Genomic DNA, 16,396 nt, shown 5'->3' with positions numbered 1-16,396 from the left:
AAAATTTCTACATTTGTGGTGGAGTAGTTAGTTGAAATTCTATCTTTTAAGGTAAAAAATATTGCATTCACTTTCATTGCTGGAAATAATTATGAACAAAAAGTGCTTAGGTGTCTTTTCAATGGGTTTTGGCCTTTTCCATTGGCTCGTGAGGAGTGGGTTCACCATAACTGGTCTTCAGATGTTGAGGTTGCAGTACATTTTTGCTCAAAAAGATTTATTTTTATTATTTTTTAGAAGATATAGGATCGACATAATGTGTTTGATGAGGGACCTTGGTTTTGGGGCTGATCTATTCTCTCCCTTTAGTCTTGGTTTCCGGATTTTAATCCTCTAACTATGTCAAATCTGACAACTCCACTCTGGGTGAGGTTTCCCAATTTGCCCATCCATTTGACACATCTATCTATCTTGGAAGATTTGGGAAATTTGTTAGACCGCTTCATCAAGATTGGTTCGAAAATGATTACAAAGGGAACTCACTCATTCGTTCTCATTTGTGTTGAAGTGGATCTCGATAAAGGTTTGCTAGATAAAATCCTCATTAAATGGGGAGATAGGGTTTATTCCCAATTGGTAGATTATGAAAACATGACTTTTCATTGTAGACAAGCAGCCCAAACACCTACAAAATGTTTGTCCATAGTCACAAGGCACCTCTTTGCACCTTGAAGCCAAAAAAAATATCGTGGATGGCGAGAACCAAAAGGACTCTATGGTTCTAAGTCCACTTAGGTTCATGAGTCAGGTAATTCTCAAATATGAAAACTCTTGATGCCAACACTACTCTTGCAAACCTAGCTCAAACTCATGATATGCCATCTCAACCATTAGGGAAGGAAGCTCAACTGTCAATTATTACAACACAAAATTTAACCATAATTTTGGCATTTGCAAAGAGTGGGCAAAATCGTACCCACGGATCACACCATTCAGTATTAAGGAACCAACAAATATGTTGGAGCACTCGACAATGGAAACATCGCAAGGAAAGGAGGTGATTGTCTCAGACAAGCAGATAAACATTCCTAAAAGGAAAGGCAAAAAAGACAAGCCAATTTATAATCATGGAGTTTAAATAAGGGAAAAAAACCTAAATCTAAAAAAAAAATAGTGTTTAGTAACATAATTAAGGGGAAATTGATGTATTGTAATGTGATATTTTTTTTATAAATCAACACAATTGAAAGACTTACCCACCCCCCTCTCTCTCTATATATAATATTGTTAAATGAAAAATCTATATATTCTTAATTTCATTGTTATGATTGTAAAATTTAATGTTTATATTTTAATTTCTCCCTTATCTGGTTGTCTCATTATTTAAACTTTTAAAAAACCATAATCATGATTCTATGAAAAAAAAATTATAATTTTATACTCATTATCATGTTGGCAAGAAAAAAATTATGTTATCCATACCATCGTGATTCCAAAATACAAAATGTACTGGTGGTATCCCCGCCCCTCGTTATGGGGAACAAGAGATACCATTCTGAGGTTCTACCTTTAAAAAGCCCCGTTTGTTTCTCCACCACATTCATTCACCCCACAACGGAAAGGAATGACACTCTGCCCTCCTGCTCTCTACTCCCCGCTGGCTTTTGCATTTCTTACCATCATATTTGTCTGCGCAAATTGCTTATAATTCACAATGCTTGCATTCTCTGTGCGCCGCAGTGTTGATGAGATTCAAGAAGAGAGAGGAAACAGTAGCAGCGGAACCGAAAACGAATACGAGAACGACTCAGCGTGCCTCGGGGATATGGTTGCACGATTTATGGAGGAATCAGGCGCAAGCGCAGAAGCAGAGGACCTATCTCCCCTCACTCAAACCATGGATACCAACATCACGGAGGATTGCCAAAATTTTGTTCAACAACAACAGTTTGAGATACTTCAGGTATATTATACACCAAACTCTGAAATTTTCCTCCTCAATCTGACTTTTGTATTGCCTGCTTTTAATGTTAATATATATTGCGATATTGGGTATGCTCTTAGGCATTCTGAACTGAAAAGATCGGACTATTTCCCAGGGCATCATATCTTGCAGTTGTGCTACAGAGTTGACCTTGCTGGCCGAAACAGCTAAGTGTCTGGAAATAGCCAGGAAACTGCAGCAACAACCACAAGCAGAATGCCTCAAAAAGTCCGTGATGTGCCATCTTAGAAGTGTGGGATATGATGCAGCAATCTGCAAATCGCGCCCCAACGATAATAGTAGAAGCTTTCCTTCTGGTTAGTGGCCCTCTTTGGCTGCCAAATTTTTGAATTTTCAAATATATGCTTTCATGAATTCTTCTTGATTAAAGAGATGGGAAATCTTGTGCAGGTAACTATGAATACTTGGATGTGATATTGAAGAGCACAAAATCAGGCAGAAGCGTTCGTTTATTTGTGGACTTGGATTTCAGAACGCAGTTTGAGATAGCGAAACCCACCAGGGAATACAGCGCCCTCCTTGAGTTGCTTCCCAACATATATGTGGGGAGGGGTGATAAATTGCAATCCATTGTAAAGATAATGTGCGAAGGTGTGAAGAATTCGGTGAAGAAGACTGGGATGCACCTTGCCCCATGGAGAAAATACAAATACATGCACTCCATGTGGTTGGGCTCCTACAAGAGAACTGCAACCTGCAACTGTGAGCATGATCATGTACATGATGCCTACAAGAGCAACATGGCCATCACTGACTCCTGTTCTGTTGCAGAGTTGATGGGTATGGGGTTCAAAGGAATTAGCGCCACGCATGTTTGGAATCCTATTCATGCTGCGGGCAATGTTGAAGTTGCAGAGGAATACTTAAATTGGGGTTCTCCCACAGCAGTCCTGTCATGTAAGCCATCTGCAGGAAAGTTGAATAGATCCACACTCTCTTGCGCTCTGGTGGACGCCGGTCTAACCTCCTGCCCTCTCAAAAACAGCAGAGCTACAACCACCATGGCTGACTATGCCCCGCTGAAGCTCATACGGTAAATAGCTTGAAATTTTCTTGTATTGTATAAAATAGTATGCAAAGTTTTGAAGTTTTGCAGCACCTTAAGTTTGATGAGGACCCTCGGAGAACATTTCGAGGTGAAGGGGATTGAAGATAAAAAAGAGGTAGGGTTATTAATGTGTTAATAAGGAGGTTGTGGTTCTTTACAAACAATGGGGTTTTCGGTTTTTGTTGAAGTGGAGGATGATGATGTTCTCACTTTTCTTCCCATGGTTGGTAAAGCCAGTAGGTTGCATTGGATTAGCTTCAGTAGGATCTGTGTTTGGTTATCAATGCTTGCAAACTAAACTAAAGGGCCCTTCAATCCCCATGGAAATGGAGAATGGAGGTTTTGAAAGACCAAATGTGTAAGGGCCCCTTCAATCTGTATAGAAATGGAGGTTTTCAAAGACCAAATATGTGTTGAAATGGAGGCGCAATGGATACTTAAAAGACTATGCTGTTTGGAAGGCAGGGTGCACTTATCGGATAGATTTTGAAGCAGGGAATCTGCAGAGTGGATTGAAGGGCATAATAGTTCCATTATTTTTTATATAATTTAATGAATTAATTACTAAAGAAATAATTAAGATCAACAATCTAATTAAATATAAATTGGGACACTGTTATTTGCGTTTAATAGAAGATAATACAACTATAGGATCTTAAGTTGGAAGTCCAGGTTATGTTTTTTTTCAATATTTTAAATATCTTGTGAAATGATAACAAAAATTAGTCACTTGTTTTAATACTCTGTTTTGTGGGAAATGGGGGCAGCCACTCTTTTAATAAATATAATAATTATTAGGTTTACAATTTAATAAAAATAAAAAATAAAAAAATAAAAAGTGTAATTATTGAGGTAAAATTGTAAAGAAAAAACAAAAGAACTTATTTATTATTTTACTGATTTTAGAAAAAAATTTAACATTGAGTTAGAGCTAATTTATGGAAAAGGCTAGAAGAATTTTGGTATTTCTTTTGAACTTCATACTATTGTGATCAAGCTCCATAAGAAAGTTATTATATGCAGTATAACCAACATAGATACCTCTTAAACTAGATTTATCAACATACATTCATCTTAAATTATCCAATATCAAGAGAGATATTAAATTTTTCAATGTGCAAATGTTTTATCATTTAATTTCATGTCATCTATTAATTCTTTTATATTAAAATAATTGCATATTAACAAATTTAATCCATGATATGGATCTAATCTGGTTTATTTTTTTTAAATGTCTTGACATATGAATATGTATATATGTATTTAGTTGTTTATTTAAATTGTATGTATGTATGCATGTAATTATTTATATAAAAGATTTATGACTGAGAAAATTGATGGTTGGAAAGCATATAACCATTCTTGAAAATAAACATTCTAAAAAATTTAAGAAAAATAGGATTAAAAAAATTTTGCAACTCTTTAGATGTCTCCATTATTCCTTATACTCGTGAAAATTGGATTTCCAACCACATGAGACTTGAACAAATTAAATAAATCCAATAATGCTTATAACCTACCATTCTAATATTAAATGCAACACTCCTTGCCCTTTTTTTAAAAAATTGAAGGTAGATGCATTTCTTTGGAGATTGAAGACATGATTTGATATTTGGAGTATGAAGTTAAATTTATGAAAGGTGAGAAAAGATAGGTCCTTTATTAGATCTTATAGTATAAGCAATAGCTACCACAATCTTAAAATAAGTCAAGCTAGAGATTTTGAGGCTTATCTTAATTATTGGATGTAAAAGAAGATTATCAAGCTTGTAATGTCGACAATATTAAATCTCACATTAGATTTGTAAACTGCCATGGATATTCCATTAGACAATTTGTCACAATTGATTTGCTAAAATGAAATAAAATCTATACTATGAAGTTTAAATCCATTTAGATTCCAATTTTGTTAATTACTATTTTTTTGCTTATGCATGAAATAGATAAAAATACAAAAAATAGAGAAAAAATGCAATCACACACCATCCGCAATGAACAAACCAATGGCTCTAGGAAACCCTTGTGGGAGAAAACCTAGCTTAAAGGTGATGTTGCTCTATTCTCATGTTTCTCTATAATGGAAATAATACAAGTATAAAATATAAGGAACTCTCTATGGAGTTACTTGTGACTTGAGGCTGTTACATTGCTATAGAACACTAACTCCCTCTATTATGTTCTCTAGCTCTCACCCCTAGTTGCTCTACTCTATTGTGGAATCAAATATAATCAAATAGAATGGAACCCCCTTCTCCTCACAGTGGTTGATATTAACTTAGCTCTATAGCCAACTATTGTCTTCTTCATAGTCCCCACATGGCTAGTACCTTTTCTATTAGTAATGGGGGTTGTCATGGCATCCACACCTACAATGGTGGTCAAACATAGTAGGTCAACTTACGAGAGGCACAAATTTTGCATATAAACTCCAATTGATGTGATTTTTATACTATTGGAAAGATTTTTTATTGTAGAGAAATGTCATGGGTTATCATACTCTAGGAATATTTGTTACCCAAAAGAATGTTATTTATGCCTTAAAACGGATTTAGAAGGTTTTAGATCCCAATTCTTCAAAAAAAACCCATTGATAAAATAACTTTGCAAGTTAATTCCTCCAATTTTCCACTCTTAAAACATCAATATAAATTACAAATAATATAATGATTCAATCTATGTCAATATACCTATAAACTTTGAAATTAAACTACAAAATAATAAAAAAAATTAAATACTATAAATTTTTTATAAATCCTCATTTAAATGAGAAAAAATACGTTTTCAAAATTTTAAAATAAATAGCAAAATAAAGAACATAAAAATTAAGAAAAAATATCCTTGAAATACTTATTTGAAATTAAAAAAAAAATGATAACTAAAACTAATTCATTTTAAATTTTCTTTTTTAATATTATGAAACAAAATATTACCCAATTTCGTAACATAAATACTCAAATACTCTTGACAATCTCCTGGCTATTGAAATCATAACCATGTCTTTGTACTTCCATTTTCATCCTTCAAACATAAAAATAACATTTTCATCCTTCAAACATAAAAATAACATTTTAAAGAATAATTAAATATGATTTCCTTTATTTTTAGAATGTCTTATTGGTGTTAGACGAGGGTGAACACTATCATCTATCATCATCTCTCGTATTAAAAATAATACTACTCTATACTTCTCCCTAACCATATAACATGAAACTAACACCAAGTATAAAAAACATCAAAACATGTTGAGATTGGAATTCTAAGGTTAAAGTAAAATCTCTGGAATATAATGATTTGAAATTACTTATAAAATTAATTTTATTTTTAAAATATGCACAATTTTATTTTATTTTAAACTTTATGAAATTAATCAACTTTAATTATATATAATTTCTTATAAAAAATAATATAATTTTAACATAAAAGATTATTTTCTTATCAATATCATTTTCTTACTTGAATACCAAAATATAAATAAATAGCCTTTATATTTATTAGTCTCTACCTTAAGAGATGGGACTATAATGATTGATTGATCGCTAACGTCATATTAATATATTGAATATTTTTCTTTCGCCACATCTTTAACCTAAGAAAACATTGTTGTACAAAAAAGTATTTCCCTTCGCCAAAGCTTAACATAGGAAAACAAGTTTGGAGTGTTGAGTCAGAAGACTCGCACGTCCCAATGTCATTTTGGATTAGATACTTTGAGTAATACAAAGTTTCAAAGTATTTCTTCATTGCTTTTCAGTATATGCAAATTAATTTTCGCATATCCAAAGTTACAAAAATTTTTTGCTATCCCTATTTGAGCATGCTGCGTATATCTAAAGTTCCCAAATGCAACATATTTTTTCTTTTCTTATTTTGCTATATCCTGAGTTTCGAATTATATGACATATCCAAAGTTTTTGCTTCCCCGCATGTTGATGATGTCGCTGCCACTACCATTTTCTCTAATGGCACATATTCTCGTTACGATGCATGTTGTCATTGCCATTTTCTCTAATGACACATGCTTTCGTTGCCCCACATGCTACTATTGCCATTTTCCCTAATGGCACATGTTCTCACTGCCTTGCATGCTAATCGCTTAATAGTTCCACCATCAACTATATTAATAATTCATCAATGTATAATAAGAGTGTAGCAGAGAACAAAGGAGTGCACCAAAGAACGAAGGACAAATTGACCCTGTGAACTTGCACACTATTTTTTTTGGTTAGAAACCACAACTCTTTCTCGTTCTTCCATATTTCTTAATTGAATTAGTGTTGATAGCAAAAGAACCCAAATGTTGAATTGTAACTATGAACATGTTGTTAGCAAAGCCTAAAACCCTTGTTCCTCTCCTTTTTATGCTTCAACATAACCCTTTATGATCCTTTATGACATATAGTACAAACTTGGGTTATCATGGTTTGAAGCATCCCAACATTTGACTAAAACCATAGCCTAACTGACACAAAAAAGCATTTAACAACAATACCACAATAAAATAGTCATATTTATTCAGCAAAAGATGAAGTATACAAGTGGTTAAATGTTGGAGAAGATTGGAACATGCAGACATTAGATGCATGTGTTAGCAAAATGTGAATTCCTCCATTAACATCTTTCGTTGCCCAAGACCCCAGTGCACAATTCAACCTTGACAACAAAGTTGGATCTTTTTCGTGCCTCACAAAAAAGCACACCAAGAGTCAATATTGATGCATGGGTTGGTGTTGACACAATTTTCAGATGAGATTTGATGAAAGGGCATCGACTTCTTTAATTATTTGGGATGATTCGAGATGATTCTATACAAGACTTTGTACTTTTTGGCAATAAACTGAAAGAAAATGTTAAGCACTATGGTGAAAAGGCTAAAAATATAATCCATTTGGCCATGGTCTAGCATCCATTTAGAGTGATTGTTATAAGGATGACTTAGGTTATTTTGGTGGGCAGAAAAACAACGTGCATACTGAATGAAATACCTGCTTTTAAAATGATCTTAACAACAAGCCATGGACACAGGGAATTAAATTATAAGGCAACCTTTAATGTTACTATAAGACAAAAGAGTCAGCAACATCATGGACAAGGGCTTTCACGAACTTTAATGAGATATTGAACTCTGGTAGATAGTGGCGAATTTAAAGCTTCATGGTTTGCAAGTGGCATTTGTCTTCAAATATTTTGATAAATTTCATGATTTTGAGTTAAAATGAAAGGAAAATAACAAATAACTATGCGTGAACTCACTGAAGCAAAATCTTTCCATGAACTCCAGTCAAAGAAAACTCTGGGATTATGAAGATGGAAGATGGAGAAATAAACTAAGACTGAAAGCACATGAAATTGAGAAGCCTTTAACTTATAGATACCTTGATACCACCATTTTTGAAACGTGCATAGCCATGGATGTAAGCTTGCAATCTGATTAAGAAGGCTACATATTTGTTCTTGTTAGTTTTATTATGGAAAAATCGTACACACAATTATACAAATCATGTTGCGCTCAACATAAAAAAACAACATGTTCAAGTGTATTAATTTCTACTAGACGCATCATGGAATCCAAAAAATCAAAGGTTCTCCAAAGGTCCATTTAAAAAATCAATCTGTACGAGTGCATAAAGTAGTTTTTGGACTAACCACGTGATTGTTTTTTCGATAGCTGTGTGGAGCCGGTGAAGTCCCATTTGAGCAATCTGTTGATCACATCTCATTAATGAGCCAAAATTTTCTAACATGTCAAGACCAATTTCCCATTATCAAGCCTCTCAAGCCTTAAATTGTGAAAGAACATATCTCCTACCAAACTCCCATCTCATTAATGGGTAAGAAGGAGCTATGGGTTGATTTTACATCTATAAATAGAAGGAGAAGGAGAGGAAAAAAAATAAGAAGAAGCGAATACATTGTTATGCTGCCAAAAATTGCCCAAGCAATTAACTTTACCTTGCCAAGAAGAATTCCCCATTTTGAGATTTTTCCTACAAGCTTCTTTGAGAGAAAGGTGCTTTGCAAAAGGATTGTTGAAAGGAAACTCCTTGATGAGAGTTAGGGAGCACCATTGCTCACCATAGCTCTTTTCAAGTGTCTTGATACTTACCATATTGTATCTATATCAACAACTAATAAAAAAGATCTTTTTCTATTCTCTTGTGTTTGGTTTGTTTCTCATTTTTCTCAGTTTTCTCTATAATTGTTCACAGTGTATGATTCATGCTTTGTTTTCATATTGATTACATTGCATTTGTGTCCTACGTACAACAAATAACATTTCTAATTTTGGGTTTCCTTGTAGGTGACAACCAAGCTGCAAAGAAATAAGTAATTTGGGACAACATTGCTCTAAATTCCCCACTATAATAACGGTGACTCCACTAACATTTTTTTGACCTTATTGGTTGTTTGTAGGTTTTCTTTCCCTGTTATTTTATTTATTTACACTTTTGGTTACACTATTCAGTTTCCAAGCCATCCCTAGGTCTCATCATATTATAATTAAGCTTTATTTATTTTTTTAGGTCACCCCTGCGGACCTTGAAAAAAAAGATGTGGTCATTGTCGTGATTGTGCATATTACAAACAATCAATTTTTTTCCTGTAATTTCCTTCTCTTTCTGAGATGAAGGAAGCCTTTAGTGATTTCTTTGCTCATTTTAGCCACTAAAGTAGAGAAATTTTACAAGTTCTTTTCCATGTGGATGGCTTGTCTTTTTTCTTAAAAGTTTGTAAGTTGGGACCATGAGTGGTGAAAGTAAGAAATGTAGTATGCTCTTCCTTCTCGCACTTCACTGATCTTGTAAGGGAATAAAAAATGTTTCTAAAATCACTACCTTCCGTTTCCCTAGAGATTGGGAATTCTCACATGGTTTAATTAGGAGGAGTAAGTGTCACCTTAAACACATATCACTTCCTTTTTTGCAAGGTACAACACACTTAGTGTAAGTAGGAGCAAATTGTAAAGGATCCATCAATATCCGTTGTTGCAATCCAAAATCACTTTGTATGTTCATCATTCACTTTGTACCATTCCAATAAGGAGTGTATAATGTAGGAAAACGAGAATCAATGACCTAATGATCTCATTTATGGTGAATACTTGACGTTTAATGTTCACATCATGCTACATTTACACTATGCTATGCATTTTGTTATTAAATTAATGTTATTGTGTTACTACCTATACCACTTTCCATTTTTTACTACACTAGCGTCCCTTCTAGATCCAACGAACTAAAATTCTTTGATTTGACAACCACATGTGCATTGAGTTCCCACTAGCAAAGGGTTTTAGAACGGAATTGTGCTCAGATGACATCCAACGACCATGATCTCTTTGATCTAATGGCCCAACAACATATCACACCCTAACTAGCATGAATGCTAAAATAGACTTGCATCCCCGATCAAATCAAATAGCCCTAGTTAATTGTGATCAACGGCCACCATCACCCATCATAATCCAACCTACTCAATAGTTAACATTGCCTAAAATAACACTATGCCACTTGTCTTGTCATCTATGACTACCACCTCATCACTCATGACACCGTGTATATTAATTTATTTGATTTCCTTACCCATAATATATACAAATATGTGTTTATATATTTCTTTTTAATTCAGTGGATTTACCCCACCTCGATCTAGATCGCCATCGATTTAATGATTGTGATCACCTGTCAAAATCCACGGCTCACAATGATTGTGGGGTGCCTCTCCTATGACATCAATAAGGAAGGGGGTGACAAGCTGCACTCTAGGTTCCACAACGAAATTCCACCACCTCAATCTAATGGTGGAAGTTTCACTTACAAAGATCCATGGTTATCGTACGTTGCCAGGGGGGACCCCCATGACGTCTTTCGGGGGGGAGGTGTGGGAGTGTAAACATGGTTCTGCTACCTCCCTGAAACTTTTCCCTCCGACACAAATTCCACCATGAACTGTTGACAATTTAAATTTCTGAACCACAAATTCCACCATGAACTGACAACAATTTGATTTTCTAAACCGAAGTAGATTAACCAAATGGATCCTCCTACCCATAATACTCACACTTCTGAATTTTTCAATGTATACGTTCTTAACACCTTTATTATCAAAATCTACCCATCATTCGAGTTCCGTAAAGTTCCACCCCAACACTTCGTCTTTTGCAACTAAATCCCTTTGTATCTAGAAATCTAAAAAAGTCAACTTGACTGGTTTTGACACATTGAGACACCCAACTTTCCACCCTAGTTTTCAAAATCGCGTATCGAACCCTTCGCAAAGCAATTTTGCCACAACTCCTTTAAAAACTTGATGTCAAATAAGGTGAACCCATGTCAACATAGTAGTGGGGACCAACCCACCCATCGAGTTGCTTCGCGTAGTTAATCACCCACCCAACCACCCCCTTCCCCCCTCCTTATTTCACACCCAATATACATTGTTCACCATTGACTTAGACAATTGACCATGTGTGAAGCCTTTCATGTAAGATGTTGGAACCCCCCCTGCCCACCTTGTTTAAGAGACCTCACATCCCACTAGCCATTGATTTGTGTTGTAAAACCTTGTCCTCGATCCTTTTTGTCAAAGCATTAGCATAGACTTCAATATCCAATGCAAATCAATCATGACAATCATGATAGCCAGTGTCAAAGCTTCTACAACAACCAATCACATATTTCCTTTTTTGTTATTTCAAAATTATTTTCCAATGTGTGACAAATACTGAAATGAAGTCGTCCTCCACTAGGGGAATTATGTCGCATCAATGCTCGCTCAAGCAATGAAAATTAGAAATAAGATTTTAAAAAATTAGAAATATATTTTTTTAATTTATGGAAAAATGGAAATAATGAGCATTTTTTAGAAACTTCAGTTAAAATTACAAAAACTTCACAAATTAATGCACAGTCAACAACAACAACAACTTATTTTTTCTAAATCGCCTACCCAAACCTATCTGGAACTCCTACCCCACTCATTTACTCAAGCAAGTAAACAACAACAACTTTTTCCTAAAAACCTTATCAGTAGCTCCTACCCAATCATTTACACAAGCAAGTAATGCAGCAGCAGCAACATCAGCAACAACAACAACAACTTTTTCCTAAATCAACTACCAAACCTCATTGGTAACTCCTACCCATCATTTACACCAAGCAAGTGATGTAATTGTCCCAAAGATGCTACGCCACCATCCCATACGCCAAGCAAGTGATGCAAGTGATGTAGTTGTCCCAATGATGCTACGCCACCATCCCACCTTGAGGTGCGCTTATGGGAGGGAACATATTTTTAATTTAAAAAGTTGACAACTAACTAATTTTAGTTTAAAGTTATTCTCAAACATGGTAGGTAGGTGACGTGGAAACGAACCTTTTTCAACATGACATGACTGTTTTTAAAGATGGTAGGGTACGTGGAGACGAGCCTTTAAGAAAAGTTAGAACACCTAACTTATGTTGTAAAGCCAACCAAATAAGAAGAATATATTTTCCATAATGTAAGATACGTGAACATCGTCGATATGTTTCAAAGGGAAAAAATAATATAATACACAATTAACAACCTTTTTTTTTATCTTTGCAAGTGAAGCTTTGAGTGGTCCGCCATTAAGAGTACACATCCGAATTGCAATTATAACTATTCACATTATATTATCCCCAAAATATCAGATCTAGATATTTCTTAAAGAGAAGATTTAGATTTAGATTTAGATTAGAAATTAGACTTACACTAATAAAGTAGATTGTAACATCATGTTGTTCGCCCAGAAGATACGATTCCATATTTATTTATTTTTTAGTTTATATATTAATTTATGAAAATGATCCGTAACCCATCTCAAATAATGTGTAGCCAATTATCAATCTTAAATGTCATTTAATAAAATAAAACAAAATAATGCAAATAATGATCGCCTATGAAAAGTAAAAGAAAAGTCTCGCGAGTACGTGTTGTGATTTTATCTTTTATATTATTATTAATATTTAATCATAATTTTTAAAATTTAATAATTACAGAGGATTATTTACAATTTAATATAAAGGAAATGTAATATTTATAAATAATATAAATATTTAAATGAAATATTAAAGAAATAATAACGAAACAAAATATAATATTAATTTAATCAAAAATAACAAAATGTAAAAATAATACATCAAATTGATTCTATTTTATTTGATTTGATCCCATTCAGTTAAATAGATAATAATAATTTATATTCATAATTAAAATTCCCTTATGTATGGTGTTATGTTGTTAGTATTGTTGGATAAGAAAATTAATGAATTTAAACCATAAATTATGTATGGTGTTATGTTGTTAGTATCGTTGGATAAGAAAATTAATGAATTTAAACCATAAATTATATATATCAGAAATAAGATTTATTTAATCATATAAATTAAAATAATTATTTATATTTTTAATTACTATGTTTGAATTTTATATTTAATATTTAATTAATAATTAAGAAAATGTAAAATTCAATATTTACTATAATTTTTTTCTAAATTATATATCAATTTATATATTATATATATTATTTGGATTTTGATAAAATTATAAATAAAAATATTTTTATATATATAAGAATGTGAAATTTATAAAAATATAAATAATATTATTAAAAATTAATATATATTTATATTAAAATCAATTAAACACTCAAAAACATTAACTAAATGCAAATCTTTTTTAAATTTTAAACTTTAAAAAAATCACACCATCTCCCCCGAATACCATACCTTAGCTAAATAATTCTAAAAAATTTAATTACTAATACATTTAAAATTAAAATAAATATCTGTCTTTTTCATATTTTCATTATTTAGCCGCATAAAAAATTTATGATTTATCCTTATCATCATGTTTCCATGAAAATTTAATCCATTACTTTCATTTCAATAACCTATAATCATGATCCCATGAAAACTGTATGATATCATCCTTATCATCATGATTCCATGGAAATCTGCTGTTTCCATAATCCTGAAATTTAAACGTTTTATTCCTGCCCCTATTAATTGGGAAGAACAAGGAAAACTAAGCATGAGGTTCGCCCTTAAAAAGTCCCGTCGGTTTCTCCACCACATTCATCAGACTTCCCATACGGCAAAGGAATGATACCCTCCGAGCCGCGCTCGACTCCCCGCCCCTCATTTGCAGAGGCCTTTATCAGTTCTTACCATCCTATTTCGCTGCCCAAATCAGTTTCTACAAATTGCTTATAATTCAGTCTTAATTCTTTATTTTTTTTTTCAGAAGAAAAAAATCTGAATATGTTATATTGAGATCATATAATCAGTTAGATTACAAAAAAGGATGAAAATTGTTATATCTGTCGATGATTCTGCATGAATCACAATCCTTAGTAGGAGACCAAGGAAAACCCGATACATCCAGTGCATGAGAATGAGAAAGGAGCTGGTGCATCAATACATCAAAAAGGGCTTAAAGCGTCATAGAGAAACGAAATGGGCAGCAGCGGATGAGTCCCCTGAAGGGAATGCTGTGTATCAACGCGCATCAGAAGATCATTCCGAAGGCAGGCTACCAATGATCTTGGAGATAATGATAGCAGGCTACCAATGATCTTGGAGATATTTTTCAGTCTTAATTCTTTATACAGCATCAGCATAATAGCTTTGTGCGCCGCGGTATTTTCCAGCTTCCAGGAGAGAGAGAAAGAATGGGTGGCCGGCGAATTTATGGCAGCAGCGGAACCGAACTCGAAGACGAAACCAACTCAGCGTGCCTCAGGGATATGGTCGCCCAATTTATGGAGGAATCAGGCGCAAGCGCAGAAGCAGAGGACCTATCTCCCCTCACTGAAACCACGGAATCTGCCAACATCACGGAGGATTGCCAAACCATTGCTCAATCACAAGAAGAATTTGAGATACTCAAGGTATATAATACATCAAATTCGAAAATTTCTGGTTTTTGAATCGGCGCCTATTAATATTATTACACTGTATTTGTATATCCCTTTGACATCTTTCAACTGAAAAGATGTGATTATTTCCCTTTCCCAGGGCATCACATCTTGCAGTTGTCCTACAAAGTTGAACCTGCTGGCCGAAATAGCTAAGTGCCTGGAAATCGCTAGAAAACTACAACAACAACAACCAGAATGCCTCAAGAAGTCCGTAATGTGCCATCTTAGAAGTGCGGAATATGATGCAGCAATCTGCCAAACGCGCCCCAAGGATAATAGTAGAAGCTTTCCTTCTGGTTAGTGGGCCTCTTCGTCTTCCAAACTTTTATTTTCGAATATATGCTTTCTTGAATTCTTCTTCATTAAAAGATGATCTCATTTCTTGTGCAGGTAACTATGACTACTTGGATGTGATATTGAAGAGCACAAAGTCAAGCAGAAGTGTTCGTTTGTTTGTGGACTTGGATTTCAGAACACAGTTTGAGATAGCCAGACCAAGTGGGGAATACAACGCCCTCCTTGGGTTGCTTCCCAAGATATATGTAGGCAGGGGTGATACATTGCAGTCCATTATAAAAATAATGTGCCAAGGCGTGAAAATGTCGTTGAAGAGGAAGGGGATGCACCTTCCCCCATGGAGGAAATTCAAGTACATGCACTCCATGTGGTTGGGTTCCTACAAGAGAACAACGGCTTGCAACTCTGAGCATGATCATGTACATGTACATGATGGCTATAAGAGCAACATAATGATCACGGAGTCCTCTTCTGTGACAGAGTTGATGGGTATGGGGTTCAAAGGAATTAGCGCCACGCATGTTTGGAATCCTATTCATGCTGCAGGTAATGTTGAAGTTGCAGAGGAATACTTAAATTGGGGTTCTCCCACAGCAGTTTTATTATGTAAACCATCAGCAGGAAAGTTGATTAGATCCACACTCTCTTGCGCTCTGGTGGACGCCGGTCTAACCTCCGGCCCTCTCAAAAACAGCAGAGCTACAACCACTATGGCTGACTATTCCCCGCTGAAGCTCATACAGTAAATGGCTTGAAATTTTCTTGTATAATATAAAAGAGTATGCAAAGTTTTGATGTTTTGTAGCACCTTAGGGTTTGATGAAGAGAAGATTTCAAGGGGAAGGGAATTGAAGATAAAAATGAAGGTTTTGAAGTTTGGCAGCAAGCTAGACCTTGATGCACAGATTAGATAGAAATGGATTATAACTATTTATTTTTAGAATTATTTTACAATATTAATTATATAAAAAAAATCGTCATTTGTGTTAATGATTTAGATAAATCATGTGTATAACTGTTATAAAGGAAATCACCCTAGGCAGCTTGTGGGATCACATCCTTGGAACTAAATGTCTATAATATGTCTATAGACACCGTGTAGGATCACATCCTTGAAACTGAATGTTCATAATATGTTTATAAACTGTTGGTGGTGTCACATCCT

At 34.1% G+C, this 16,396-nt stretch overlaps 2 protein-coding genes across 2 annotated transcripts; both read left to right on the top strand.

Annotated features, from left to right (window-relative positions):
- The first annotated feature begins 1,524 nt into the window (after positions 1 to 1,524).
- LOC149228974 (uncharacterized) lies at positions 1,525 to 3,425 on the top strand. The gene is made up of 3 exons (XM_089375762.1): positions 1,525 to 1,903; positions 2,040 to 2,241; positions 2,336 to 3,425. The coding sequence occupies exons 1-3, from the start codon at positions 1,655 to 1,657 to the stop codon at positions 2,980 to 2,982; spliced, it is 1,098 nt and encodes a 365-aa protein (XP_089231888.1). The 5' UTR covers positions 1,525 to 1,654; the 3' UTR covers positions 2,983 to 3,425.
- Positions 3,426 to 14,603: 11,178 nt separating this feature from the next.
- Positions 14,604 to 16,116, top strand: LOC149228973 (uncharacterized). Its single transcript, XM_089375761.1, has 3 exons — positions 14,604 to 14,904; positions 15,032 to 15,230; positions 15,325 to 16,116. Exons 1-3 carry the CDS (start codon positions 14,686 to 14,688, stop codon positions 15,975 to 15,977), a joined length of 1,071 nt encoding a protein of 356 aa, XP_089231887.1. The 5' UTR covers positions 14,604 to 14,685; the 3' UTR covers positions 15,978 to 16,116.
- The last annotated feature ends 280 nt before the right edge of the window (positions 16,117 to 16,396 follow it).

Source organism: Pinus tabuliformis, chromosome J, assembly GCF_031772625.1.
Source record: "Pinus tabuliformis cultivar Carrire ecotype Pingquan chromosome J, CPIR1, whole genome shotgun sequence".
In the NCBI taxonomy this organism is placed as follows: Eukaryota; Viridiplantae; Streptophyta; class Pinopsida; order Pinales; family Pinaceae; genus Pinus; species Pinus tabuliformis.
This window is presented reverse-complemented; position numbering and strand designations above follow the sequence as displayed.

What these genes read in the sequence shown, in the direction of transcription:
- LOC149228973 (XM_089375761.1), top strand. Translation starts at nt 14,686, where the DNA reads ATGGGTGGCCGGCGAATTTATGGCAGCAGCGGAACCGAACTCGAAGAC. An exon ending in AAGAATTTGAGATACTCAAG is followed by an intron (nt 14,905 to 15,031) that starts GTATATAATACA and finishes TCCCTTTCCCAG; the next exon opens with GGCATCACATCTTGCAGTTG. An exon ending in TAGTAGAAGCTTTCCTTCTG is followed by an intron (nt 15,231 to 15,324) that starts GTTAGTGGGCCT and finishes TTTCTTGTGCAG; the next exon opens with GTAACTATGACTACTTGGAT.
- LOC149228974 (XM_089375762.1), top strand. Translation starts at nt 1,655, where the DNA reads ATGCTTGCATTCTCTGTGCGCCGCAGTGTTGATGAGATTCAAGAAGAG. An exon ending in AACAGTTTGAGATACTTCAG is followed by an intron (nt 1,904 to 2,039) that starts GTATATTATACA and finishes ACTATTTCCCAG; the next exon opens with GGCATCATATCTTGCAGTTG. An exon ending in TAGTAGAAGCTTTCCTTCTG is followed by an intron (nt 2,242 to 2,335) that starts GTTAGTGGCCCT and finishes AATCTTGTGCAG; the next exon opens with GTAACTATGAATACTTGGAT.